General features: G+C 48.4%; 2 protein-coding genes across 6 annotated transcripts in view; both read left to right on the plus strand.

Annotated features, from left to right (window-relative positions):
- Positions 1-7,593, plus strand: part of ARID1A (AT-rich interaction domain 1A) — a 69,294-nt gene extending 61,701 nt beyond the window's left edge. For both annotated transcript variants that reach the window (XM_058553331.1, XM_058553332.1), the window contains exons 15-20: positions 322-472; positions 554-691; positions 776-872; positions 1,334-2,225; positions 2,584-2,714; positions 4,530-7,593. In XM_058553331.1, the coding sequence (XP_058409314.1) occupies positions 322-472; positions 554-691; positions 776-872; positions 1,334-2,225; positions 2,584-2,714; positions 4,530-6,260 (3,140 nt within the window). In that variant the 3' untranslated portion in view covers positions 6,261-7,593. The remainder of the gene's footprint in view (positions 1-321; positions 473-553; positions 692-775; positions 873-1,333; positions 2,226-2,583; positions 2,715-4,529) is intronic.
- A 6,906-nt stretch (positions 7,594-14,499) lies between these two features.
- Positions 14,500-24,288, plus strand: PIGV (phosphatidylinositol glycan anchor biosynthesis class V). 4 transcript variants are annotated; one of them, XM_058553336.1, is made up of 5 exons: positions 14,500-14,523; positions 15,490-15,596; positions 17,338-17,472; positions 21,003-22,124; positions 23,484-24,288. In XM_058553336.1, the coding sequence occupies exons 3-5, from the start codon at positions 17,395-17,397 to the stop codon at positions 23,763-23,765; spliced, it is 1,482 nt and encodes a 493-aa protein (XP_058409319.1). In that variant the 5' UTR covers positions 14,500-14,523; positions 15,490-15,596; positions 17,338-17,394; the 3' UTR covers positions 23,766-24,288. The 4 variants fall into 4 exon arrangements, with proteins under 4 accessions (XP_058409319.1, XP_058409321.1, XP_058409320.1 ...); XM_058553338.1 differs by having other exon boundaries at positions 15,512-15,596; XM_058553337.1 differs by lacking the exon at positions 14,500-14,523 and adding an exon at positions 15,260-15,375.
- Positions 24,289-26,892: the final 2,604 nt, after the last annotated feature.

The following is a 26,892-nucleotide window of genomic DNA, read 5'->3' on the forward strand; positions in this document are numbered from 1 at the left end:
CAAGGGCCAGGGAAATGGGGGATACCTTGAGAGTGGTTCAGGGTTTTTGTTGAGCCATCTTCTGAAATAAGGCATTTCCGGACCTAACCACCCCTCTTCACCCCTACCTCCTTTCTTATCTCCTTCTCCCTTGCTTCATTTTGTCACCCCTTAACAAGTGCATGCTCTTTGCTAGTGGGGGGCTGTTAGATCTCTGTTTTGAACCTGTCAGGAAAACAATAGGAACAAACCCTAGGGCTTGAATCTTTGGGGCAAGTAAGGTGTAGATTTCTAGGCCTGCTGACCTACCAGTTTGCTTATTGCCTTCCTTTCTGCACTCAGCTCCAGGGAGTGATCCCTTCATGTCCTCAGGGCAGGGCCCCAATGGCGGGATGGGGGACCCCTACAGTCGAGCTGCTGGCCCTGGGCTGGGAAATGTGGCGATGGGACCGCGACAGCACTATCCCTATGGAAGTCCTTATGACCGAGTGAGGTAAGCATGGCCCCTGCTCCTGTCCCATCCTAGCACCCTGCAGCTGTAGTGGACTCAATCCACTTCTCCAATTTGGTTTAGGACGGAGCCTGGAATAGGACCTGAGGGAAACATGGGCACTGGAGCCCCACAGCCGAATCTCATGCCTTCCAACCCAGACTCGGGGATGTATTCTCCTAGCCGCTACCCTCCGCAGCAGCAGCAGCAGCAGCAGCAACGGTGAGTGAAGCCTGGTCTCACTGCTGCTGTGGCTCGGGCTTTGCCATTTCCCACCTTGATCCTTTGTTTCTCTCCTTCCTGCAGACATGATTCCTATGGCAATCAGTTCTCCACTCAAGGCACCCCTTCTGGCAGCCCCTTCCCCAGCCAGCAGACCACAATGTATCAGCAGCAGCAGCAGGTGAGGAGGGTAGCAGAGTGAACTGACACACAGGTTCCCCTGGAGAGCCAGTTAGAAAACTGAGTTGAAAAGTCTAAGCAGCTCACTTTAGATAGTTTGGTGCTCTTCTCCCGACCAAATAGCCAGTTCTGCCTGAAGAGCCAAGCCATCAATCTCTTCCCTTCTCTAGTTATCCAAAAGGGCTAGAAACAAGCCTTATTTTGATTTCAGAACTTTTCTACGTTTTTCTACTTAGAGCGTAGGAAAGCCATAGCAGCATAGAGAATGATTCTTGTTTTCAGAAACGACTTCAAAAGATAATTTGTAAAGGTGATTCCTTTGTTCCCTTGGAGTCTGCACCCTCTCTTCTAGAGGGGCAGAAGTAAGCTCAGCAAGTATCTGGTGTAACCATTTTGGTAGCTGTGGGTCTTGTGTTCCTGAGTGCAGAGTATTAACTTCCCCACTGCTTGTCCCTGTCTTAGAATTACAAGCGACCGATGGATGGCACATACGGCCCTCCTGCCAAGCGGCACGAAGGGGAGATGTACAGCGTGCCATACACCACGGGGCAGGGGCAGCCCCAACAACAGCAGTTGCCCACAGCCCAGCCCCAGCCCACCAGCCAGCAACAAGCTGCCCAGCCTTCCCCTCAGCAAGATGTGTACAACCAGTATGGCAACGCCTATCCTGCCACTGCCGCTGCTGCTACTGAGCGCCGACCAGCAGGTGGTCCCCAGAACCAGTTTCCATTCCAGTTTGGCCGAGACCGTGTCTCTGCACCCCCTGGATCCAATGCCCAGCAGAACATGCCACCGCAAATGATGGGCGGCCCCATACAGGCATCGGCTGAAGTTGCTCAGCAAGGCACCATGTGGCAGGGGCGTAATGACATGACCTACAATTATGCCAACAGGCAGAGCACGGGCTCTGCCCCCCAGGGCCCCGCCTATCATGGCGTGAACCGAACAGATGAAATGCTGCACACGGATCAGAGGGCCAACCATGAAGGCCCGTGGCCTTCCCATGGCACACGCCAGCCCCCATATGGTCCCTCTGCCCCCGTTCCCCCCATGACAAGGCCCCCTCCATCCAACTACCAGCCCCCACCAAGCATGCAGAATCACATTCCTCAGGTATCCAGCCCCGCTCCCCTGCCCCGGCCAATGGAGAACCGTACCTCTCCTAGCAAGTCTCCATTCCTGCACTCTGGGATGAAGATGCAGAAGGCAGGTCCCCCAGTACCTGCGTCGCACATAGCACCTGCCCCTGTGCAGCCCCCCATGATTCGGCGGGACATCACCTTCCCACCTGGTTCCGTTGAAGCCACACAGCCTGTGTTGAAGCAGAGGAGGCGGCTCACAATGAAAGACATTGGTAAGGAGACCTCCCTGATTGGGTTGCATAATCTGCCCCTTTCCATCTTGTCCATTGTTCTCTCTCCATCCTGATATTCTGGATAAGGTAAAATCTGGTCCACTGTTGACTAAAATAGAACCAAAGAACTTTGGATAAGGAAGAAGTCAGCTGATTTCAGGCTTTACATAAAGGAATCGCCATGCAGTGATGTCCTAAGAGAGCCTAGAAGCCATGAGGGGCAGATACGTCATCTCCCAGATAGGAACTGCCTCTCACCATGTGTTGTCTTCAGAGTAGCGTGACTGATGGATCAGCCCTGGGGGGGCCTCCAGCCAACCCGGGCTTGGTGGATGGACCACATGGAGGTTTATTTCAGGAACCCCGGAGGCATGGCGGGTAATGATGTCCCTCAAGTCTGGGCTACTTGCAGAGAGCACGTGGGCATTAGACACCATTAACATCCTGCTGTATGACGACAACAGCATCATGACGTTCAACCTCAGTCAGGTGAGTACAGGTGCCTGGGGAACACTGAAAGATTGGGAGGGCCTGGGATCTTCTTGAAGTAGATGGTGCTAAGTGACACAGGGAATTAAGCCATCCCTGGCCAACTTGGTCTCCTCTCTCTTGCTTGCTCTCTGATATCTTCCATGCCAGTACTTTGATCCCAAGCCACTACTTTGCCACTGGGCCTTTGGCCCAGAATACTGAGAACAATAATAGTTTGTGTAAGGTATCAGGATTGACTTAAAAGGGAATTTGAGAGAAACTTTGATATTGGTAAGAAATGCAGATTCTGTTGATGTCAGTGAGGACACCATATTTTCTAGACTACCAAGAAGAACCTATGGTCTTTATCAGTGAGCAGAGTAGTTTCTTTATTTTTCTGTTTCTTACTTCATCCACTCTGAATGGAAGAGGCTTTGTGATCCCATTTTCCTAAGGTATAGAATGGGAAGTGTAAAGAAGTATTCTTGATTTGGGGGGGCAAGGGGAGGTTTAGTGATGTTCTTGCAGAGGTGATTCTCTAGACCCTCTCTCCACAGGACATGCACTTGAGAGTTTTCCCAATAGCTGGGAAGAGTTTCTGTTGCACCATCCTACTCTTTATTTTGATCATCCTTAGTACCTGCCAACCCGTCTATCAAGGAGCTGAGGGGTGGGGGGGATTGTTATTAATAGTTTTCATTTATTGTACTTTCACTTTGTGCCAAGTCCTTCATATTTTCTTTCATGTCATCTTCACAGCAGCCTTCTAGGGCAGATGTGGCCGCTTAGAGATGAGTAAATAGGCTCAGAGTCTTATCTTTGCCCAGGTGCACACAGCTGTCAGCAGAGTCTTTCTGATTCCAAAGCCTGACTTTATGTCCATTGCATAATATTGCCTCCCGTGAGAAAGAAAAGGAACAAATATTAATTGAGCAATTTCCATATGGCAGGCATTTGACATATTCTATTTAGACCTCAGAACAACTCTGTAAAGTTTAAGAATTTCCATCATTTTCAGTGGAAAAACTACAGCTTAGAGAGCTTAAATCACACAGCTACTTTCTGGAAAAGCCAGAATTCAGACCTAGATCTTTCTAATTCTAAAGCCCTTATTCTTTCCATTCTGCTATACTGTTCAGCCAGCAATTAATCTGACTGGAGATTAGTGTTTTCTTCTAGAGGTAAATTGCCTTATGGATCCAAGCTGGAATCTGGGTCTACCTAACACCAACTTGGACCAATATTTGGAGAACTGAAGCCTCAGCCCACTCATTAGGTTGCATGATTCCTGGAGGTCCAGCCTCCTGAAATGTTGGGGAGCTTGGAGAAGAGAGCAGATAAACATCTGTCCACACTGCATTCCCTCTCTCAGCTCGTGTTGGAAGGGGTCATCCCATCATGCCTAGCCTTGGGCTCTAGTTGGCAGTGGGATATAGAGTATCCAAAGGGGGACAATGGTAATGACCTCCCGGTAGGAAACTGGACCTGGTGAAGAAAAGCAGAAATTGGTTGGGAAGGAGGAGGCTGAGAGATGGGTGGCGCTGGTAGAGCTATTGGTCAGTGTTTCCACCCTGCTGGAGGCAGGTTTATATGAAGGTAGGTTGGGCAGAAGGAAGAGTTTTGTGCTGGGCGTAGGAGAGATTAAATGACTCGCTCTGTGGAGAGCCTTTGGGAAAAGAGAAGCTCTGCCTTTCTCAGTGATACGGATGTCGGACCTTGAGGGAAATGGGGAAGATTAGATGGAAGACCTTGGGCGGTCTCTCAAGTCAAGGATTCTCTCTCTTCTTAGCGCACTTTTCGCCCTTAATTTGTTTCCTGTTCTTTCTCTTTTAGCTCCCAGGATTGCTAGAGCTCCTTGTGGAATATTTCCGACGTTGCCTGATCGAGATCTTTGGCATTTTAAAGGAGTATGAGGTGGGTGACCCAGGACAGAGAACACTACTGGACCCTGGGAGATTCAGCAAGGTGTCTAGTCCAGCCCCCATGGAGGGGGAGGAGGAGGAAGACCTTCTAGGTCCTAAACTAGAGGAGGAAGAAGAAGAGGAAGTAGTTGAAAATGATGAGGAGATGGCCTTTTCAGGCAAGGACAAGGCAGCCTCAGAGAATAGTGAGGAGAAACTGATTAGTAAGTTTGACAAACTTCCAGTAAAGATCGTGCAGAAGAATGACCCGTTTGTGGTGGACTGCTCAGATAAGCTTGGGCGTGTGCAGGAGTTTGACAGTGGCCTGCTACACTGGCGGATTGGTGGGGGGGACACCACTGAGCATATCCAGACCCACTTTGAAAGCAAGACAGAGCTGCTGCCTACCCGGCCTCATGTGCCCTACCCACCAGTCACGCGGAAACATGTCACAGCAGCGGAGGGTACGCCAGGGACAACAGAACAGGAGGGCCCCCCGCCTGATGGCCCTCCAGAAAAACAGATCACAGCCACTATGGATGACATGTTGTCCACCCGGTCTAGCACATTGACCGAGGAGGGAACTAAGAATGCAGAGGCCACCAAGGAGAGCAGCAAGTTTCCATTCGGCATCAGCCCGGCACAGAGCCATCGGAACATCAAGATCCTAGAGGACGAACCCCACAGTAAAGATGAGACCCCACTGTGTACCCTTCTGGACTGGCAGGATTCCCTTGCCAAACGCTGTGTCTGTGTCTCCAATACCATCCGAAGCCTGTCATTTGTGCCAGGCAACGACTTTGAGATGTCCAAACACCCGGGGCTGCTGCTGATCCTGGGCAAGCTGATCCTTCTACACCACAAGCACCCAGAACGGAAGCAGGCACCACTAACTTATGAGAAGGAGGAGGAGCAGGACCAGGGGGTGAGCTGCAACAAAGTGGAGTGGTGGTGGGACTGCTTGGAGATGCTCCGGGAAAACACCCTGGTCACGCTTGCCAACATCTCGGGGCAGTTGGACCTCTCCCCATACCCCGAGAGCATTTGCCTGCCTGTCTTGGACGGACTCCTACACTGGGCAGTCTGCCCTTCAGCTGAAGCCCAGGACCCCTTCTCCACCCTGGGCCCCAATGCCGTCCTCTCCCCCCAGAGACTGGTCTTGGAAACCCTCAGCAAACTCAGCATCCAGGACAACAATGTGGACCTGATCCTGGCCACGCCCCCCTTTAGCCGCCTGGAGAAGTTGTATAGCACCATGGTGCGCTTCCTCAGTGACCGAAAGAACCCGGTATGCCGGGAGATGGCCGTGGTACTGCTGGCCAACCTGGCGCAGGGCGACAGCCTGGCAGCCCGTGCCATCGCAGTGCAGAAGGGCAGCATCGGCAACCTCCTGGGCTTCCTGGAGGACAGCCTTGCTGCCACACAGTTCCAGCAGAGCCAGGCCAGCCTGCTCCACATGCAGAACCCGCCCTTTGAGCCAACTAGCGTGGACATGATGAGGCGGGCTGCCCGCGCGCTGCTGGCCCTAGCCAAGGTGGACGAGAACCACTCGGAGTTCACGCTGTACGAGTCACGGCTGTTGGACATCTCGGTATCGCCGTTGATGAACTCATTGGTTTCACAAGTCATTTGTGATGTACTGTTTTTGATTGGCCAGTCATGACAGCCGTGGGACACCTCCCTCCCTGTGTGTGTGTGCGTGTGTGGAGAACTTAGAAACTGACTGTTGCCCTTTATTTATGCAAAACCACCTCAGAATCCAGTTTACCCTGTGCTGTCCAGCTTCTCCCTCGGGGAAAAAGTCTCTCCTATTTCTCTCTCCTCCCCTCCCCTGCCCTGCCACCTTTCTGTTCCTTGTCCTCACCATACCCCCTCAGGACCCTATTTGAAAAGACAAAGCTCTGCCTATGTAGAAGACTTTTTTATTTTAACCAAAGTTACTGTCGTTTACAGTGAGTTTGGGGAAAAAAAATAAAAATGGCTTTCCCGGTCCTTGCATCAACGGGATGCCACATTTCATAACTGTTTTTAATGGTAAAAAAAAAAAAAAAGGAAAAAAATACAAAAAAAAAACCTCTGAAGGACAAAAAGGTGACTGCTGAACTGTGTGTGGTTTATTGTTGTACATTCACAATCTTGCAGGAGCCGAGAAGTTCGCAGTTGTGGACAGACCCTGTTCACTGGAGAGGCCTGTGCAGTAGAGTGTAGACCTTTTCATGTACTGTACTGTACACCTGATACTGTAAACATACTGTAATAATAATGTCTCACATGGAAACAAGAGAAAACGCTGGGTCAGCAGCAAGCTGTAGTTTTTAAAAATGTTTTTAGTTAAACGTTGAGGAGAAAAAAAAAAGGCTTTTCCCCCAAAGTATCATGTGTGAACCTACAACACCCTGACCTCTCTCTCTCCTCCTTGATTGTATGAATAACCCTGAGATCACCTCTTAGAACTGGTTTTAACCTTTAGCTGCAGCGGTGGCGCTGCCACGTGTGTATATATATGATGTTGTACATTGCACATACCCTCAGATCCCCACAGTTTGGTCCCCCTCCCAGCTACCCCTTTATAGTATGACGAGTTAACAAGTTGGTGACCTGCACAAAGCGAGACACAGCTATTTAATCTCTTGCCAGACATCGCCCCTCTTGGTGCGATGCTGTACAGGTCTCTGTAAAAAGTCCTTGCTGTCTCAGCAGCCAATCAACTTATAGTTTATTTTTTTCTGGGTTTTTGTTTTGTTTTGTTTTCTTTCTAATCGAGGTGTGAAAAAGTTCTAGGTTCAGTTGAAGTTCCTGATGAAGAAACACAATTGAGATTTTTTCAGTGATAAAATCTGCATATTTGTATTTCAAACAATGTAGCTAAAACTTGATGTAAATTCCTCCTTTTTTCCTTTTTTGGCTTAATGAATATCATTTATTCAGTATGAAATCTTTATACTATATGTTCCACGTGTTAAGAATAAATGTACATTAAATCTTGGTAAGACGTTTGTGAGGCTTTTTATTGTTTTCAAACGGTTTAAAAGCTTGACCTTTTGGGGGTAGGGAGCTGGTCCTGTTTTTGCAAATCTCCCTTGGTGTGCTCTCTCCCCTAAGTGGTAGCATCTTGGACCTTGTCATTTCTGCGCCATGTTCCTCTTTACATTCAACAGCATGTGTCTAAATTTAAGAAAGTTCTGAGATGATTTCACCTGTAAGAGGAAGTTCTAGGCGTAAAAAGCATGTTAGCCTCTTGAAATACAGTGGGTTTAAATGGCCAAGGAAATTGAATACTCTAGAAAAAACTTTTGGAAATAATTGGCAAAAGGAGGATCTCTGTTTTCTTAGAAATTGTTAACAATAAGATAACCATTTATCTGGAGGCAGCTTCCCACTTAACTATTTATTTTTCCAGACTCCCTCTCTCTCCTGATTCCAGATTAGAGCATTTAGCTGCCTTCTTGACATCTCTGCTTGGAAATTTAATTTGAACACTCCCAATCTAAAATGCCCTGTCTTCCTCCAGAAATTTGCTTGTCTCATGGTTTTCTCAGTAAATGGCAACTCCATCACTTGGCAAAAAAAATCCTCAAGGGGCCTGCCCTGTGGTGTAGTGGTTAAGTTCTGCGGCCCAGGTTCGCAGGTTCGGATCCTGAGTGCAGACACACACCACTCATCGAGCCATGCTGTGGTGCCACCCACATACAAAATAGAGGAAGATTGGCAACAGATGTTAGCTCAGGGCCAATCTTCCTCACCGGAAAAAAAAAAAAAAATCCTCGACTCCTTTCCACATCCAGTCTGTTAGCACTGCAAAAACTAATCCTCAGTCCAGCTACTACCACTGTAGTTCAAGACACTAGCATATCTTTCTTGAATTCTTGAAATATCCTCCAAACAGGCCCTCTGCTTCTGCTTTGCCTGGTTGAACCTATTCTCAACTTAGCAACAAGAATGTTCCCTTTAAAACCTAAGTTAGATCAAAATCCTTCAGTGCTTCTTACTCTTAGTAAGTAAAAGTCCAGATTATGGATTTGTAATGACCTACGAGGCCCTCAGTTGGTACCTCTCTGGTCCCCTCTTGTCTCTTCCCTATTGCTCCCTCCACCATACAGGGCTGTTTCCATGTTGGGGCCTTTGCACTTCCTCTTCCCTTTGTCCAGAATACTCTGACCAGGTAACCGCATGGCTCAAGTCCTCATCTCCTTCAGGTTTTTGCTCAAATATCAGTGAATCTTGCCCTGGTCACCTTATTTAAAATAGCAGTCTGCTTCCCTGCCTTATTTCCCTTTGCCTTATTTTTCTTGCTAGCACTTGTTACCATCTGACCTATTGTATACTGTACTTACCTGTCATCTTTGACTGGAATATAAGCTGAGGGCAGGGGGCGTTATTTTGTTCACTGCTACATTCCTGTCCACAGCATAGGCTGTCACATAGTAGCCACTTAATAAGTAGTTGTTGAATGAAATCATAGATGTTGGCCAGATGCAGTTACTTTTATAAGGCTAATGTTGGGTGGAATATATCGCTTCTCTGTTCATCTCCTTCTTTGGGAAATAATGGAGAAACCAGAAACAGTAACAGAAAATGCTATTATCGTGGACACTTAGAAGTGAAAATTGACAGGGGCCAGCCTGGTGGCATAGTGGTTAAGTCCACGTGCTCCACTTCGGCAGCCCAGGGTTCACAGGTTCAGATCCCAGGTGTGGACCTATGCACTGCTTATCAAGCCATGCTGTGGCAGGCATCCCACATATAAAGTAGAGGAAGATGGGCACGGATTTTAGCCCAGGGCCGATCTTCCCCAACAAAAAGAGGAGGATTGGCAACAGATGTTAGCTCAGGGCTAATCTTCCTCACAAAAAAAAAAAAAAAAAAACGGGGGGGGGGACTTGAAACAATAGCTTTCTATTGAGTACCTACTTGTGTACCAGATGTAGTAGGTCAAATAATCCTGCAACAGTCCTGTGCCTGTGAGGTCAGTATTCTGGCTCCCAATTTGCAGTTGTGGAAAGTGGCTTGTGTGAGCTCAGACACCAAGCAAGGTCCTGACTCCAAGGCCCATGCTCTTCCTAATACACCTCATTGCACCTCTTTCCTGGGTCGAAGGACAACCAGGAGTAACTGGATCCAGCTGTGGAGCTCAGCAGGCAAGATTTGTTTTTGTTGTATTTAGCATGGTAAAATTGTCCCAAGAATTTCAATCAAGTGTTCATCAAACTAAATGTGGTTGCTAATATTTGGGTAAGGACGGGAATGAATAATTAGTATTTCTCAGAGAGGGGGAAATAAAGACAATTGGCTAAACTTTGTCAACCAAGAGGCCTTCCTAGGATTCTTCTGGAAAAAACTAAATGGGAAGGTTTTCATATCTATATTTTGGTGAGCAATATTGCTAATGGCTCTTTTTGCTCCGGGCCTCATGAACTCCACTTTCTAGTCTAGAAAATGCATTTCTGGGCTGTGTGTGGACCATTACCTAGGAGTTTGGTTTCCTGGGTTCCTTTCATCTGCTCTCCTGCAATGCAGGGGGAGCCTAGCCTGGTCTCCAGTTTCTGACTGGAGTTACCACAGGTCCAAGAGAACTGCGAGCCACTGAGCTGTGAGTAATTTGCTTTTGAGAAGTAAATAGAACCTCGCCAGTAGAGAACCCAGGGGTGTGGCCAGCAGTTCTTTTCCCAGGCTCCTCCTTCCCCACCCCCCAAATGACCTTAACCTTCTTTCAAAGCTGGAGAGCAGCCAAGTCTGGCCTAAACAATACTCTCAGCCTCATTGGCTCTTCTGCCATGCGGCCACTGCCACCCCCACTGGCTAAGGCCCTTCCCACGAGGCCTCTCAGTAGGGTCAAGGTTTTCTAACTACTGAAAGGCAAACATCGAAGCAAGGGTGAAAAATATCTAACGTCCATGGCCTTTAAAGGATCAGTGTTTGGCTCCTGCAATTGGGAGGCAGGGTAGGGTCTTTGTACTAGGGTGGATGGGCATCTTCAAGTGATATGACAGGGGCCAAAAAGGATACTTTTGGTAAATGTCCAAGATCTGATTGGTGCCACCCCAGGTTTCAGGATGAATGTAAATGTCACCTAACATCCTTGGAAACTGCCAGTGAGGGCCCCTTTCACAGCAAAAAGAAGTAGCATAAAGTTCTGGTAAGGCACAACTACCTGTCATCACAGGCATTAGCCCTACCTGCTAACAGTTGGCAGTGACAGAGGCCTGCGTGGTCACTTTTATTCCATAATGGCATGGCCTCAAAGCCAACATCCCAGGGCAGAATTGGCTACTCCATCATTCCCATAAGTTTGGGGCCATGGAAAGTTTAGTGTCAGGAAACTGAGCTACTGAGAATAGATACACTGGGCTGTTCCTCTGCCCAGCCAAGGGCCAACACCATCTCCAGATGTGGCAGCATGAGCAAGAAAAGGCAACTACAGAGAGCAATGAGTTGTCAGGTTGCTCTAGGGAGGAGAGTGCTCCATGAGAGCTACCAAACTTCCTTCTCCACATCTTCAGTGGGAAAATCACTCACTCCCCTTTTTGTTCAGGGAGTTATAACAGCCCTCTTTATTGAGCACTTCATGCCAACCACTGTAAAATCCATGAGGTAAATATCATCATCATCTCCATGAGGACAAGGACTGTGTCTGTTTTGCTCAGTGTTGCATCCTCATCCCTTGTCACATAGTAGGCACTTCTATTTTGTTGAATAAATGAAACAGGTAAGATATGCATTTACTGGAGGAAAGAGTAGGTAGGAGCTGTTAACACTTGGTGTACCCTATGTAGGATTCTTGGCATAGCCCATAAAAACTCTTAGTGGAAAAAAGGAAGAGAGGGAAAGAGATAAACCTGAGAAAGATTAAAATAGTGTGGAGTGGAAGAAAAAAGTAGCCTGAGAGGCTGGAAACCTGAATTCAAGTCCCACCTCTGCCACTAGCTGTGTAGCTTCAGGCCAGTTACTTCCCCTTTCTGAGCCTTAGTTCCCTCATCCATAAAATAGAGGTATCAGGTTAAACAAATTGATTTATTCACCAGATCTTTATTGAGTACACACAATGTGCAAAGCACTGTTTTTTTTGTTTTGTTTTTTATAATTTTATTTATTTATTTTTCCCACAAAGCCCCAGTAGATAGTTGTATGTCATAGCTGCACATCCTTCTAGTTGCTGTATGTGGGATGCGGCCTCAGCATGGCCAGAGAAGCGGTGCATCGGTGCGCGCCCGGGATCCGAACCCCGGCCGCCAGCAGCGGAGCGCGCGCACTTAACCGCTAAGCCACAGGGCCGGTCCAAAGCACTGTTTTTTGTTTTTTTGTGTGTGAGGAAGATCAGCCCTGAGCTAACATCTGATGCCAATCCTCTTTTTTGCTGAAGAAGATTGGTCCTGGGCTAACATCCGTGCCCATCTTCCCCTACTTTATATGGGACACCGCCACAGCATGGCTTGATAAGTGGTGCATCCGTGCGCACCCAGGATCCAAACTGGTGAACCCCAGGCTGCCAAAGCGAAGCGCGCGCACTTTGTTGCGCCGCCAGGCCGGCCCCCAAAGCATTGTTTTAAGTGCTAGTAATACTTAAGTGAACAAGGCCTCTGCTCTCATAAGAGCTTACATTCCATAAGAAGAAAACAGACACTAAAATGAGTCAAATTCATGGACAGGATAGCCAGTAGTGACAAGGATATCCCACAGTGATGGGATAGTACAAGGTGGTGGTTGTGGCTAGGTAGCCAGGGAGAGGCTCTCTGAGGAGGTAACATTTCAGCTGAGATTCCAGTGTAGCGTAGTGAGCTGGCCAAAGTGTGGTCTAGCAGTGAAGTGTTTCAAGAAGAGGAAACAGCAAGGCTGAGCCAGACAAGTTCAAGCAACAGAAATGCTGTAACTTGCTGACATTCTAGGATCCTAGAAACAGTGATGCATTGCTTGCACTGTTTAGGACAGGGATTTGTATTATGAAATTGTTTCTTGGTAGTGGGGGATATTTGCTTCTTAATGGAAGTGGCTAGGTGGTATAGAGTCTTTCTGGAGCCCTGGGACACGGCTCTGTATCCCTGGCTCTTCCACAGCGCTGGTCGCTCAGCTGCTCCCTGTGTAGACGCAGGCTCCATTTCAACTGCAGACTCAAAAAGCAGACCGGAGCGAGCTGACTCCTCCACTACTTACTCACAGCCTTGGGGGCCCAGAATCCCCTCCCATCCCACCTAGTGGTCTTCCATTCTGACAAGCCAGGGCTTTGAGAGCACAAGATTCAGCTTCCTTGTTTTCCTGTTGGAGCAGGAGCCAGAAAATGAAACAGGAAACAGAGCGGAAGGGGGGGGGGTAGCAGAGAAAGAAAGGAAGGAGAAATTGCAGGAAAGTAGAGCTGAGGATCTGGACAAAGTTCTACCTCTAAAGGGTGACAATTGAACTTTTAGAAAACATTCTGACTTGTCACAAGAGACCCTTTGTGACAAATAGACTTTTTGAGGGAATTTGGTGTGGACAGAGGGAACCTTAAGAATGCATGTCTTTTTCCCTTGTGAATTCACAAAAGGACAGTTCATTTCTCAGTTTTATCTTTGCAAACAGGGTGCTGCTTGGAGCCTCACAGACTTCTGTAGATTCAAGCCACCACCTTAGGCCCCAGTCACGAGTGTGCACTGCAGCTTTGCCGATTCACTCACAGGCCTCTGGAGCTGAGAACAAGTGTGTGTCACTGAAAAAGCTGGGGGAAGAGTCTTCTAAACTCCAGTTTTTCCATTCTCCTCCAACACACAACGACTCAAGTGTGATTTATACTTTATCCACCTTGCACACAACAAATACCTGAGGACAGTTTAGGTCTCAGGGCCTGAAATGAGTTATAAAGAACGAAAAGATACAGTCCCTGGCCCCCACAGAACTGATGTGGGCTAGTTTTCTTTGCCTGGAGAGATAGCAACCATCTCTTTGTTCCCACCCACAGTAGTAGCTGTTGCAGAAGATAAACCCCTCCCTCCGCCAGGGCTGTGGCCAGAGGCTAACCCAGTCCCTAGCTTCGTTTGGAGGGCAGATAACTGAAACCGCAGAAGGTTTTGGAATCCTGAGAAACGAGAAATCCACCAACGGAGAAGGATTTATTATCTATTTCCTTTAAGGAGGGTACAAAGTTGTTCTAACAGTTTCCGTTACAGGGGTACCAACTGGCCGCTCCTCCCTAACAGACGGTTTTGTTGAGTTAGCTTCTTTTCTTCTTCTTCTTCTTCTTTTTTGGCCCCACTTCCTACGAGAGAAACTGCTTGAATGAGGAAGGAGAAAGGAGTCCGGGGTGGGGGGGGGTCCTCTGAAGGTGCCTTCACCATCCTCATTAGCCTCCTGAGCTGGGTTGAGGACTGAAGTAGGACAGAAGGTCCCTGGTAGCTGAAGGAGGGGAAAGTCAGGGGGATCCCCCACTTTCTTCACACCCAGGACGCAGGGTGCCGCCGCTGGCCACAGAAACCCCAAGAAGGCTTTTCTTTCTATTCAGAGAACAACTATTGTGTGCCCTGTGCTGAGCTGTTGTTGCCTGGCAGCAGGGCAAGTGCGGCTCCGGCTTCTGTGCAGAGGCCGCGAGGCGGCCCCCAACTCCGAGAGCCTCGGCACACGTCAGAAACTCAGTGGGTGCTGGTGGGATGGAACCGGGGCAAGAGCACCGACCCTGAGACAGCAGCCCCGCAGATTAACTGAAAGCGGGGGAGGCGGCCTGAGAAGCAGGAAGTGCGAAAGAGAACTCTTCAGGTGTCACCAGAGCGGGAAGGTGCCAAAGCGGAGGTCCACGGAGTCGTGGGGCTCCGCGATCCCCAACTCTCTCGCCTGGAATCAACATGGCCGCCGCGGAGGGGGGTGGGGCAGCTCCGAATCCGGGCAGGAGCGGGGCGGGGCCGCCGTCGGCGGAGCCAGTGCGCAAGCTCGGGCGGCTCGGGGCCCCGGATGGAGGAGCTGAGGTTCGGGCCCCTCCTGGGAGGTCGAGACCGGCCGGTGCTGGGGACCCGGTGCCAGCTTGGGATCCCTGGAGTTCGGAGGGGGAGGGAAGTTGTCAAACGGAGGCTGAGGGAAATGAGGCGGAGGCCGCCGAGAAGCGGGGAGCCCCGCCCCTCCGCCATAGCGGCCTCCCGGTGCCGCCTCTTCCTTTACAGCCTCCCGCCCTCCCCTGCCTTCCGGCCGTGGGGCTGGGCTGGGCCTCGCCGGCCCCCTCGGGGGTAGCCCCTGGGCTGTGGCCCCTTTGGGGAGAGGAGATGCCCGATCCCCGCTTGGGACTGTGTCCGAAAGGAGCGGGCTAGAACGGCTTTGGACCCGGCTGGGCTCGCAGAATGCGGCCCCGGGCTCGCGACGGCCAGCGAGGCCTCTGGCCCTGAGGAGCCTGGATCAGAGCGACTTCCCCACCCCACGGAGGGTGTTAATCTTGCCCAGAGTATCCAGGGCTCCAATTCAAGGCTTCCCTGTGTTCTCAGATAGGGCCCTCCCTGCCCTAAGCATACTCAGCAAGAGCATGCGCCATCGTTGGACCAGTACCGGGAGACCTGGGCTGTAGTCCTGGCTCTGACCGGGATGAGGGCTGGTGGGAAGATCATGAGGTTATAGAAGCAAAAAAACGACATTCTCTTTAAATAAAGCCTTGAGTGTGTCACTTGACCCCAGTGAGCCTCAGTTTCCACATCCATAAAATGGCGATGGTAATTATCCCGGCCTCACAGGGTCTAATGAGATCTCTGATGTAAAAACTATGGAGATTTTTATTACTCACCTCTCTGGGGCATATTTATCTCACGGGAAAATAGAGTAAAACCAGTTGCTCTGTAAGTGTTCTGCCAGTTCCGAGAGTCTGTGATTTGGCGAAGGGGTTGTTGGGAAGTGAGGCCCGCAATTAGCCACGAGGAAGAACTCACTGGCTTTATTTTGTTTTTACTTAGTTTACCTGTAAACTAATTGTAGGCTACAAGTCTCCTGTGGTCGCTGGGGCTAGAGCTTGACTCTGGAGAGAGGAGAGGAAGAATGGAAGCCTGGTGAAGAGGCAGAGGTGGGTTAAGTGCTTTTCTGTTCCCAACTTCTCTTCTGCATGTGGGTGGGAAGTGAAGGAAGGGAAAAAGTGAATTCACGCTAGGATAGAGAACCAGCAGCGTGTGAGGTTGGCTGTGCCTGTTTCGACCATTCTCGATTCAGCGAGTCAGATGTTGGAAATGTTGGGTAGATTCACAAACTACCGCTGCTCTCTCTGGGGTTTTCAAAAGCTTGCCTTTGAACTGAATTTTGATGAGCAAACCGGTGTGGCGTCAGTGGCCTTCCCTTCCTCCAGGCCTCCTGGTGCTGGAGTGAGTAGGGGGCGCCCCCTTGTGCTGAAGAAAGAGTACTGTTGCTGTTGGCCAATCTTGCTCCCTTTCTGGAGAAATGAAATTTTCCTGTGGCTTCTGTGACTTTGTCGTCTTGTTCTTGACATGAGATGTGGTGGGAGGAATACTTGGAGCAGTGATTTTATATCCAGAGCCAATGAACTAGTGAGGCCATATCCTGTTCTTGCCACTTCCACTCAATCAGAACACAAGCTTAAAATGCCTGTTTGTAATGCTAGGCCCTGGGGGTATAGTTGGGAGCAGGACAGACTCAGCTCCTGCCCTCACAAGCAACTTAAATAAGCAATAACGACAAAGACGACAAGGCAGAGTGCAATGAGAGCATATCACATAGCCTAGTGAGGGTCAGAGAAGAATTCCAGAAACAAGTGATACCTAAAGATTTGGTAGGAATTAGCCTGATAATAGAAAAAAGAAAAGTCTTCCAGCCCTCCCTGTTAATTTCTCAGTTTAAATATTTTTTCTTTTAAGGGATAGTTCTTCACCCCAAATCGATGAGCTGCCTCTGATGCTCTTGCCTTCCCTTCTGATTTCCCAGACTGATTCTCTAGGAGCCTTTGCTACTTCTTTTAGCCCAAGAAATTGTAAAGAAAAAAAAGCCTTAAAGTGCATTCCTTGCCTCAGAATGGCTATGCAATTGTTTATGCATTGTTGCCATTCCAACAAAGAGATGGAAAATAACAGTTTTCTCCATCTCTAGTAGTCGACTCCATCTCCCCCCTAAGTTTGTTTTAGCAATGTGAGCTGGCTGAAGTCCTGCTGAGTAGTGGTTTTCTTTTCCTTCTCCACTTAATTTAACAGACCAGCTGAACACACATCAGAGAGCTAAGCTGGAGTGTGTAGTCATTATGGTCTTCCAGTTCAGTTCTATGCCCCACTTTGGGGACTCTGGTTTGGCACCTAGTTTATTATTCTGGGCAAGAGGAAAAGGGCACACATCAAATAATAGCAACCACAATATAGATTTGGTAGTACTTCCTCACACTTCAGTCCATTTCACCATCATGACAACTTTGTGAGACAGGCAAAGTAATCTGATCCCATTTTACACATTAAGAACTGAGATGCCGAAGGGCTACATGAGAACTTGTGAGTGACAGAGCCACGACTTGAACCCAAGTCTTTAGTTCCTGCGTAGGGGCACTGAACAGGCTTTTAAAGATTTTCTGCAAGCTTAGCTTTCCAGCTTCATGCCTATCTGTGTGGAACTTTCCCGACAAGAATACAGTGCTTCAGAGTGACACCAAGAGGTCCGGTCTGCCTTCAGAATGCTTTTCCCTCATCTGGGCAGTTAGATGGTTAAGACTGCCGTATTGATGCTAAAGGGGGCGTCTCCTGTGAAGAATGCTTTCAAGAATTTACTTTCAGCCTATGTGTAACAACATTTCCTCCTTGGGTTTTGGAGTTTAGAAGCCTGAGGGAGCTCAGTCCTGGCAGCACCACCACTGAATTCCTGGTGGTGGGAGGATGTGGCCCCTGGACCCAGCCCGGAAAGAGGTGCTGAGGTTTGCAATCAGCTGCCGTGTCCTCACTCTGGTGCTGCAGGTCAGTCTCTGATCCTTTGTCCTAAACACCCCTTTGCCACATGACTGGGCAAGGCACTAGGAATAGTCCCCATCTCCTTTCCGTCTCCCAGGTGTGTCCCTCCATGTGGTTTGAACCATATAGTTGTAGACTTCATAGCAAAAAGTGGGCAGGAATCTGAGACATGGTCTATTAATCTCATGTTTTACACATGGAGCAGCAGAGGCCCAGAAAGGTTCAGTGGCTTCCCTAAAGTCACATAGCGAGTTAGAGAAGGGCCAGAATCAGACCCCAGGTTTCCTTACTCCTGAGCTAGTGCTCTTTCCAACAGATCATGATGTTCTGTAACTGGAGATGCCTTTAGAGTGTGACAGCTCAGAGCATGGCCCTGGATCCCCTTACCAGGAGACTGAGTACTGGGTCAGGCAGTTGAGTGGGAGAGAGGCGGCACAGTCCTGGGACCATCTGTGTATATTTGTTAAGTCAGCAGTGTCTCCTACTCTTCCCCCAGGTATCTCGCCTCGCTGCCTCACCCACACGTGACCCTCAGAATGAGTTTGCCCTTTTGCAACCCCCTTCCCCCTCAAAGGCTGCCCTTGATACATATTTTAATCAAACTTCACATATATATGAATTATATCTGATGCCTAGCACAGTGCCCGGTGCTTTGTAGGTCCTCAGTATGTGTTATTGTTGAATATATGTCAACACCCTAGGGATGTCATATGAGCATACTTATGTGTACCTTTTATCATAAGCACCATTCTCTCTGAGTCCCATAGCTGGTTCCTTTGTGGAAACCTCTTATCCCCTCGCCTCCCCCACTATAGGAAGCACCACAGGCTCTGCTGTGTCCCAGGGTTTAGTTAAAAGTATCTTCAACTTGGAGACTAGGGCTGTTATCTGTGACTGTCACTCCTGTCCCATTTGTTTTCACTGTCTGAAGTGGCATGATAAAGAAACTGACCAGGGCCGGCCCTGTGGTGTAGTGGTTAAGTGCGTGCGCTCCGCTGCTGGCGGCCCGGGTTCGGATCCTGGGCGTGCACCGACGTACCGCTTGTCAGGCCATGCTGTGGTGGCGTCCCATATAAAGTGGAGGAAGATGGGCACAGATCTTAGCCCAGGGCCAGTCTTCCTCAGCAAAAAGAGGATTGGCATGGATGTTAGCTCAGGGCTGATCTTCCTCACTAAAAAAAAAAAAAAAGTCATGGTCTCTTTTCGCTTAAGTAGCTGACAATCTAATGGGGCAAAAAGACATTTAACAATAATGCTATTTCATTATCCTCCCACCCCTTCCAGCTTTAAAGCTCATGCCATCAGATTATATCCCCAGTTACCCTTCATTGTTGCTGTCATCTCTGTTAATGACAGCTCATTCCTTGAAGGTTTTAGCTCCTGATTCACTGTTGCTCTTTCCAGCACTACTGTTGATTTCTTGGTGGTTTCAATATTAATAAAGATGATACATCTGACCGCTATCTCCCATCTTTCCAGCTCACTCCCTCTAGTACCCCAGCTCTAACAGCTCTTCCCTCCCCTCAGGACTAAAATCCATTGATTCTACCACCATTTCACTGTCCCTCACCCACCTCCTGGCTTCAACTCCCCTCCTTACTGAGCTTAGATTCTATGGTCCACCGTGCATGCATGCACAACTCGCTTGCTCCCTTCTCCCTGTGTCTTATTTTTACAAGACAAAAGCCCAACCTTAGTTAAATTCAGTCTCTGCCTACTCCACACCTGCATCTGCCCAGGGAAAAACACACAACTGTACTAACTAGTTCTTTTTATTCCAGATCACTAACCCAAGTAAGTCCTTAGTGCTACCTGGCAATCTTAGTGTATTCCCCTAGCCGGTTCACCCTCTGATTCTCTCAAGTTTTCCTGCACATCAGAATCACCTGGGGGAGCTTAGAAAAAACATCTCATCGCCCAGGCTGTACCCCATACCAGTTAAATCATTGACTCTGGGGGAGGGCCCAGGCATTAGTTTTTCTTTTTTTTCTCTTGAGGAAGATTAGCTGTGAGCTAACATCTATGCCAGTCTTCCTCTACTTTGTATGTGGGTCACCGCCAGTGTGGCCAACGAGTGGTGTAGGTCCACGCCCAGGATCCAAACCCGCGAACCCAGGCCGCTGAAGCAGAGTGTGCTGAACTTAACCACTACGACCCGGGGCCGCCCCCAGGCATTAGTATTTTTGAAACTCCTTGGATGATTCCAGTGCACAGCCTATTTTGAGAATGAGGGTCATTGATGACTTATTTTACATATTTTCCTCTTTGCTCAAGTCTTAACACCTTTTCCCCAATTTGCTTTCCTGAGTGAAAACTCAGAAAAATAGAAGCAATCAGAAGCGACATTCTTTGTGCTCCTACCACATCCATTGGCATACCTGCATCTGCACCTCTGTGCCTTCCCTACTAACAGCTGGATGAGATGTCTGTCCTCCTCTCTAAGGCGAGCTCCTCCACCTGAGTAGCAGATTCCATCCTCTTTTGCCTGCTCCAGCGATTCTCCCCTCCCTCTCCTGCATACTCAGTTGTTTCCTTTCCACTGGATTATTCCCATTGGCAAACAAACTTTTATTTCCCACCTTAAAAAAGAACAAGATTTCTCTTGACCCCACATTGTCATTCACCTACTATCCCATTTCTGTCCTCCCCTTTATATCAAAACTCCTCCAAATAGTTGTTTGTATGCACTGTCTCCCTTCTCCCCTTCTCTGCTGAACCCAATCTAGGCAGGCTTCTCTCTCCTCCATTCCACTGAAATAGCTCTTGTCAAAGTCACCAGTGACCTTCACATTGCTAAATCCAGTGGTCAGTTTTCAGTCCCATCTTACTTTTCCTATCAGCAGCATTTAACAGAGTCAGTCATTCCCTTGCTTGACTTGGTTCTAAGATACCATGCTCTCCTGGTTTTCCCCCTACCTCACTGACTTGTTCTTCTTTATCTTTGTGGCTGGATCCTTACCCTCTTTCAAGTCTCTAAATGTTGATGTGCCCAGGGTCCAGTCCTCAGATCTCCTTTTTTCTCTACCTGCACTTCCTCCCTAGGTGATCTCATTCAGTCTCATGGCTTTAAATACCGCCCATGCACTTATGACTCCCAAATTTATATCTCCAGCCCTCATGGCTCTCGTGACCCACAGACATATATCTCACTGCCTTGTTGACCTCTGCACTGGAATGTCCAACTCAAACTTAACTAGTCTAAAACTGAACTCCTGATTCTGCCCCAACAAGTCTGTTTTTCCTCATTTTATTGAATGGTAATTCTTTTTTTTTTTAATTTTATTTATTTATTTTTTCCCCCAAAGCCCCAGTAGATAGTTGTATGTCATAGCTGCACATCCTTCTAGTTGCTGTATGTGGGATGCGGCCTCAGCATGGGCGGAGAAGCGGTGCGTCGGTGCGCGCCCGGGATCCGAACCCGGGCCGTCAGCAGCGGAGCGCGCGCACTTAACTGCTAAGCCACGGGGCCAGCCCTGAATGGTAATTCTTTTCTTCAAGTTGGTCAACCAAAATCCTGGTTTTCTTTCATCCCACAGGCTCTCTTCAATGCCATCATCCCAGATCACCATGCAGAAGCCTTCTCTCCTCCTCGCCTCACCCCCTCAGGCTCTGTGGACCAACTTGTGGAGGGTCTCTTGGGTGGCCTGTCGCACTGGGATGCTGAGCACTTCCTGTTCATTGCTGAGCACGGCTACCTGTATGAGCACAACTTTGCGTTCTTCCCTGGTTTCCCCCTGGCCCTGTTGGTGGGGACTGAACTGCTGAGCCCTCTGTGGGGGTTACTGAGCCTGCGGAGTTGCCTGTTAATCTCAGTAGCATTGCTCAATTCCTTGTTCTCCGTGCTGGCTGCAGTCGCGCTTCATGACCTGGGCTGTCTGGTTTTGCACTGTCCCCACCAGGCCTTTTATGGAGCGCTGCTTTTCTGTCTCAGCCCCGCCAATGTCTTCCTGGCAGCTGGTTACTCAGAAGCTTTGTTTGCCCTCCTGACGTTCAGTGCCATGGGGCAGCTGGAAAGGGGCCGAAGCTGGACTAGTGGACTCCTCTTTGCCTTTGCCACTGCTGTGCGCTCCAATGGACTGGTCAACGTGGGCTTCCTCGTGCATTCTCAGTGCCGAGGCTTTTTCTCTTCTTTCATGGTGCTGAATCCTCTGAGACAGCTCTTGAAGCTAATGGGCTCTGTGTTCCTTTCAGTGCTCGCACTTGGCTTTCCCTTTGCCCTCTTTCAGTATTATGCCTATACCCAGTTCTGTCTGCCAGGCCCAGCCCACCCCATCCCTAAGCCCCTGGTGCAGTTAGCTGTGGACAAGGGCTACCGGACCACAGAGGGAAATGAGCCGCCTTGGTGCTCCTGGGACATTCCCCTAATATACAGCTACATCCAGGACATCTACTGGAATGTTGGCTTTTTGAGATACTATGAGCTCAAGCAGTTGCCCAATTTTCTGCTGGCTGCACCAGTGGCTACACTGGTTGCCTGGGCAACTTGGACGTATGTGACCACTCACCCTTGGCTCTGCCTTACACTTGGCATGCGAAGGAGCAAGAACAATAAGACCCTAGAGAAGCCTGATCCTGGATTCCTCAGTCCTCGGGTGTTCGTGTACCTGGTGCACGCCGTAGTGCTGCTGCTGTTTGGCGGTCTGTGCATGCATGTTCAGGTGAGGTGGGTTCCTGGCTGGGATAAGGTGTGAATACAGGCAAAACCCCTTGGCCAGGGGCAGGGAAGACAGTTAACTTCTCCCATTTGAGTGACCTGTACCTAATTTATTCATTCAACAACTGTTGGGGGCTTTCTTTGTGCCAGACCCTGGGTCAGACCACTGAGGGTAAACTGAGTAAGATAAGATTGCTGTCCTAGTGGGTCTCATGGAAGAAATGGGGAGACAGACACTTAACAGATAAAATTGTAGTACAGTGGGATGGAAGAGGAGTTGCTGTTTTGAGAGAAAGTATCGTGGAAGCACAGGGGAAAAAGTAGCTAACTGACTGAAGGAGCTGAGGAGGGCGTCATATTTAGGCTGGGTCCTGAAGAGTAAGAAGGAATTTCATTTAAGAAGCAGAGGAGGAACATTCTGGGCAAATGGAAGGGCATGTGCAAAGATATGAGAGTTTTAAAAGGACCTGATTTGACTAAGACATAGGAACAAGCACAGAGGATGTCTCTGGGACCTTCCCCTAATACAGTTAGACTCAGAATATCTCCTTTGTTGACTTTTTGAGGTAGTCTGAGCTCTGGCAGGTGCTCAATTGTCGGAGGAGATATCTTGTGCAATGTTCTGGGTGGTGGTGGGGATAGAGAGGGATGGGAAGGGTTTAATCATACATTCGATTTTTTTGTTCCCAGCTATGGCCCCAGTTTCAACATAACCCTGAGGAAGTCTTTTTGTCTCCATCTGGCCACTCCTTAGCAGTTTCTGCCTCTTGGAGGCGCACGTTGGCTGTTTGTAAAGTTCTCTGAGCTGTGTGAGTGAGAGGCACAGGGGAAATAGGAAGTAGCATTCCGTGTTTGTAGCTGGATTAGCTAGTAGCGTGAGTGCCAGCAAAGCTTCAAGTTTCCAGGTTAGATGAGGGACGCCATTTGGAGACTTGCCTCTGAACTCCCCGAGGAGGGAGCATGTTGAACCACAGGATCCCTTGCCCCAGTTCCCTCTGCTTTGCCACCCTCATGGGACGAGGGAACCACCTCAGGTTCCCAAAGCCCCACGTCACAGCCTAGAGTTTAGAGTCCAGGCCCTGGCCTAAAATTGGACCCCATAAAGATTTTAGTATTGACTGGCCCATTGTTGTGGTAATTAGTCTGCAGCAGTGTTTATCTATAACATTGAGGTCACCTGGCTGGGTTCACGCACAGCTTTATAAGGCAGATCCTGAGCTCTGCTGCATTTCTTTTCCGGGATAATACATTTCTAGTCATGGGGCTATAGTTCACCCAGCAGCAGGGAAGCCCCAGGCTGGTCCAGTTTGAGGCAGTGACATTCCGATAAATGTGTGGGTTTTCCTCCTTTTATGATTTCCAGGTTCTCACCAGGTTTTTGGGCTCCTCCACTCCTATTGTGTACTGGTTTCCAGCTCACTTGCTTCAGGATCAAGAGCCGCTGCTGAGATCTCTAGAGACTGTGCCTTGGAAGCCTCTTGCAGCGGACTCCCCACCGGGACAAAAGGTCCCCAGAAATTATATCATGGGACTTTTATACAACTGGAAAACCTGTTCTTTAGTCACACGATGCATTCTAGGCTACTTCCTGACTTACTGGCTCCTGGGACTACTCCTACATTGCAACTTCCTGCCTTGGACATGACCTGGAGTCTCAGGGGACAGGCTTGAAGCAGACTTAACCAGGGGTCTGGAAGTACGAATACACACTGGGCCTGCCTGTGCTGTCCTGGGATCCTTAGTCTGTCCTCTCTCTTTCTCTTTGGAGGTTGGTTAGGAATGGGAGAAGTATGAGCCACTAGAGAGCCCCTTCTGGTCCTGTCTGTGGCAAATTTTAGAGTAGTAACTATTTTCTCTGTATGTGAAGAAATCTTATTCCAAGTCTGAAGTGCACCTGGAGTTGTCTCATCAACCAAGCATAGCAGAGACAGTTTTCACCTTGCCACTGACCCAAACATAAATTTAAATGTAAATTACTTAAATGTAAATTTCATAGGTCATAGTCCACACACGATGCCGGAGGCCTGAACAGTATGGCGGCAGTAGTAAGTAAAGGGGGACCATCTTTTCTAAATGGGACATTGTTTCTGATGATTTTTTTCATGATTTGTTCATTTATTTATATGAAAAATCTTACAAAGATATGCAAATTAAACAACTTTCGGTTATACATGCAATGAATTACCTTTTTTAAAATAATACAAATTACTTGGAGGGAAAAGTCATGGTAAGAAGAACATTGCAGGAGGAGGCAAGAGACCTGGATTCTAGTCCTCTTGGTAAAACCGGGCTTACCAGCTGTGTGACCTTGGGGGCGTTTTCAGAGCCTTAGTTACCTCTTCTGAAACTAGGGGAAATGATAGCCTACTGGTGGTGGGGGGTGGAGATGAACCGTATAATCTCTTGTAGGTCCCTTTCTGCTCTAAGATCTTAAGAGCTGCCTTAAACAATGGAATCTTCCCAGTCTAAACACTTATATAGAGGCTCAAACACATGGTTTTAAGAGAAAATATCCAGTTCTCTTGCTTTCAGCACTTAGAAGAAACTGTCCCCCTCTTCAGGTGCAACTCTGAGGAGTAACTTCGGTGACCTTTCCTTTGAATGAGGGAAAGCAGTGACATCTGGCAAATAAGGCTCCCTGTCCTGCACAAGTAAACCTGCGCCAGGCAGCTAAATGGTCACAGTGGAGACTGGTTTCCTGCCGCCCCCAGGTGCCTGTACTTGCTTAATTGATAGACATGGGTCAGAGGAGCCAACCTGGCAGCATGAATTGATAAATTGTAGGTGAGTCCAAGGTTGAATGAAATGGTATCTTCCTGGCCCGCATTTGGTTATGAGCCCATCACTATAAAGGTAGTGATGGGCTCATTCAGCTATTTTTGCTCATTCTTTGAGCCAGGTAAGAGGCTCTGCATCGTCATCACTCATTCCCCATTTGAGCCAAAAATTCCAACAAGCAGAAACTTCAAAATAGATGGGTAATCATAAGCAGCGTCTGGAGAGCCCTGAGAAGTAGAATTTTGACACGCTGCCTCTGACCATGACAGAAAGCTAAACTTGCCAGCTGAAGGGAAGCTCCTGGCTGAGCCCCAGCACCCTCTGTTGGAGCCTCCTGTCAGCCTGGCCAATAGGCATTTCCCAGCCATCCTCCCAGCTTTAGCACAGCTGAGAGAATTTGATCCAGAGTCAAATGCTTCTGAAAATGTACACATAGATCAGGGCAGCCCTCTGCCTTCTGCCAAGACACCCGAGTGCCCTTCTTGGCAAAAGATGATCACCCCTGCCCTAGTGTCCCTCCAGTTGGCAGAAACTGTCCCCTCCCTCCTCACCAACAGCTGCAGATCCCAGGGACTTCCACCTCGTGTGCAGGAAGAGTTGCGGTCCTGTTTCAGCTCTTTATTGCAGAGGTAGGAGCGCTAGTTCTTTGCTCTCATGGATTCCCCTCTTTGCCTCTTTTTGGGGGATAATCAGGACTGATTGTTCCCCTACTGGAGGAGGTGACTCAAACTCCACAGGGGAGGGTGGATTTCACTGCGCTGGCATTCTCAGCTTAACCTTCATACTAATCTCATCACCCCCAGAAACAAGTGATTTCAAGGGCCAGAAACCCTATAAAAGGAAATCTCACCTTCTCAACTAATACCAAGGAACTAAATCACTCTGATATTCTGCAAAGACTGTTATGGTTACAGTTGATTATAGAGGAGATAACCGAGGGCCCCAGCTATGTGGACCGACCTGGTGTAACCTAGAGATGGACACACTTTTCTCTCTGACCTTGAGGGGATCTAGTTGCTGTTCGGTAAGGATCTAAGGAATGGGCTGATTTTATGGCCAGCAGCTGTCCTTTTACCATCTTATTAACAGTCTTCAATAGTCTGGGAGAGGGACATGAAGGGCCCAAGGCAGGAAGCTTCCTGTTTACCCTGAGGTCTAACAATGCTGCAGCTGGGTTGGGCGTCTACAATTTCAGAGAAAAGTCATTTCCTTCTGAGACCCAGCTAAAAACAGACGCTTCATATACCTAGAAGTAGATCCTTTTTTGTTCTTTAATGAAGGTGGGAGGAGAAGGAGTGTTTGACATGTCTTTACCAGGCCCCCTGGAAAAGACCCTTTTCTTGAACAGACCCTCTCACCTTCATCTAAAAATGTAGTATGTGCAGGCTCAAGGGATTTGAAATTGATTGATTCTTTCAGCAATTGTTGATTAATGCCTATTTTAGGGGAATAAAGATGACTTGCTATGCCTCCTGTCCTCAAATAACTGTCTAATAGTGTTGCTAGCAGATACACAGACACATTAATCAAGATAGAAACTGATAAATTCTGGAGAATGAAGGGATATTTAAACTTCTTGCTCTCTCTCTACTTGAACTTTTTATGAGGAGGATGAATTAAAGTTTTACTTGTATGTTTAGGAAAAGGTGAGGTACAGAGTAAGTACTCTGTAAATTCATACAAGATGGCAATCCCTTCCGGCTTGGAATACCTGACAAAACTTTATGGGGAAATGGCACTTGAGAACCATTTGAAGGACTTTGAAGGTCAGACAGGTAGGATATGAAAGTTAAGGGAAAAGGGGCTGGCCTGGTGGCCTAGTGATTAAGTTCATTCACTCTACTTTGGCAGTCCAGGCTTCACCGGTTCAAATCCTGGGTGTGGACATACACATCACTCATCAAGCCATGCTGTGGCGGCATCCCACATACAAAATAGAGGAAGATTGGCACAGATGTTAGCTCAGAGCCAATCTTCCTCATCAAAAAAAAAAA

The sequence above is a fragment of the Diceros bicornis genome, chromosome 13, assembly GCF_020826845.1.
Source record: "Diceros bicornis minor isolate mBicDic1 chromosome 13, mDicBic1.mat.cur, whole genome shotgun sequence".
NCBI lineage: Eukaryota > Metazoa > Chordata > Mammalia > Perissodactyla > Rhinocerotidae > Diceros > Diceros bicornis.

Coding starts and splice junctions, on each gene's coding strand:
- PIGV (XM_058553336.1), top strand. CDS start 17,395: ATGTGGCCCCTGGACCCAGCCCGGAAAGAGGTGCTGAGGTTTGCAATC. Junction 17,473..21,002: donor TCCTCACTCTGGTGCTGCAG/GTCAGTCTCTGA, acceptor TTCATCCCACAG/GCTCTCTTCAATGCCATCAT. Junction 22,125..23,483: donor GTCTGTGCATGCATGTTCAG/GTGAGGTGGGTT, acceptor TATGATTTCCAG/GTTCTCACCAGGTTTTTGGG.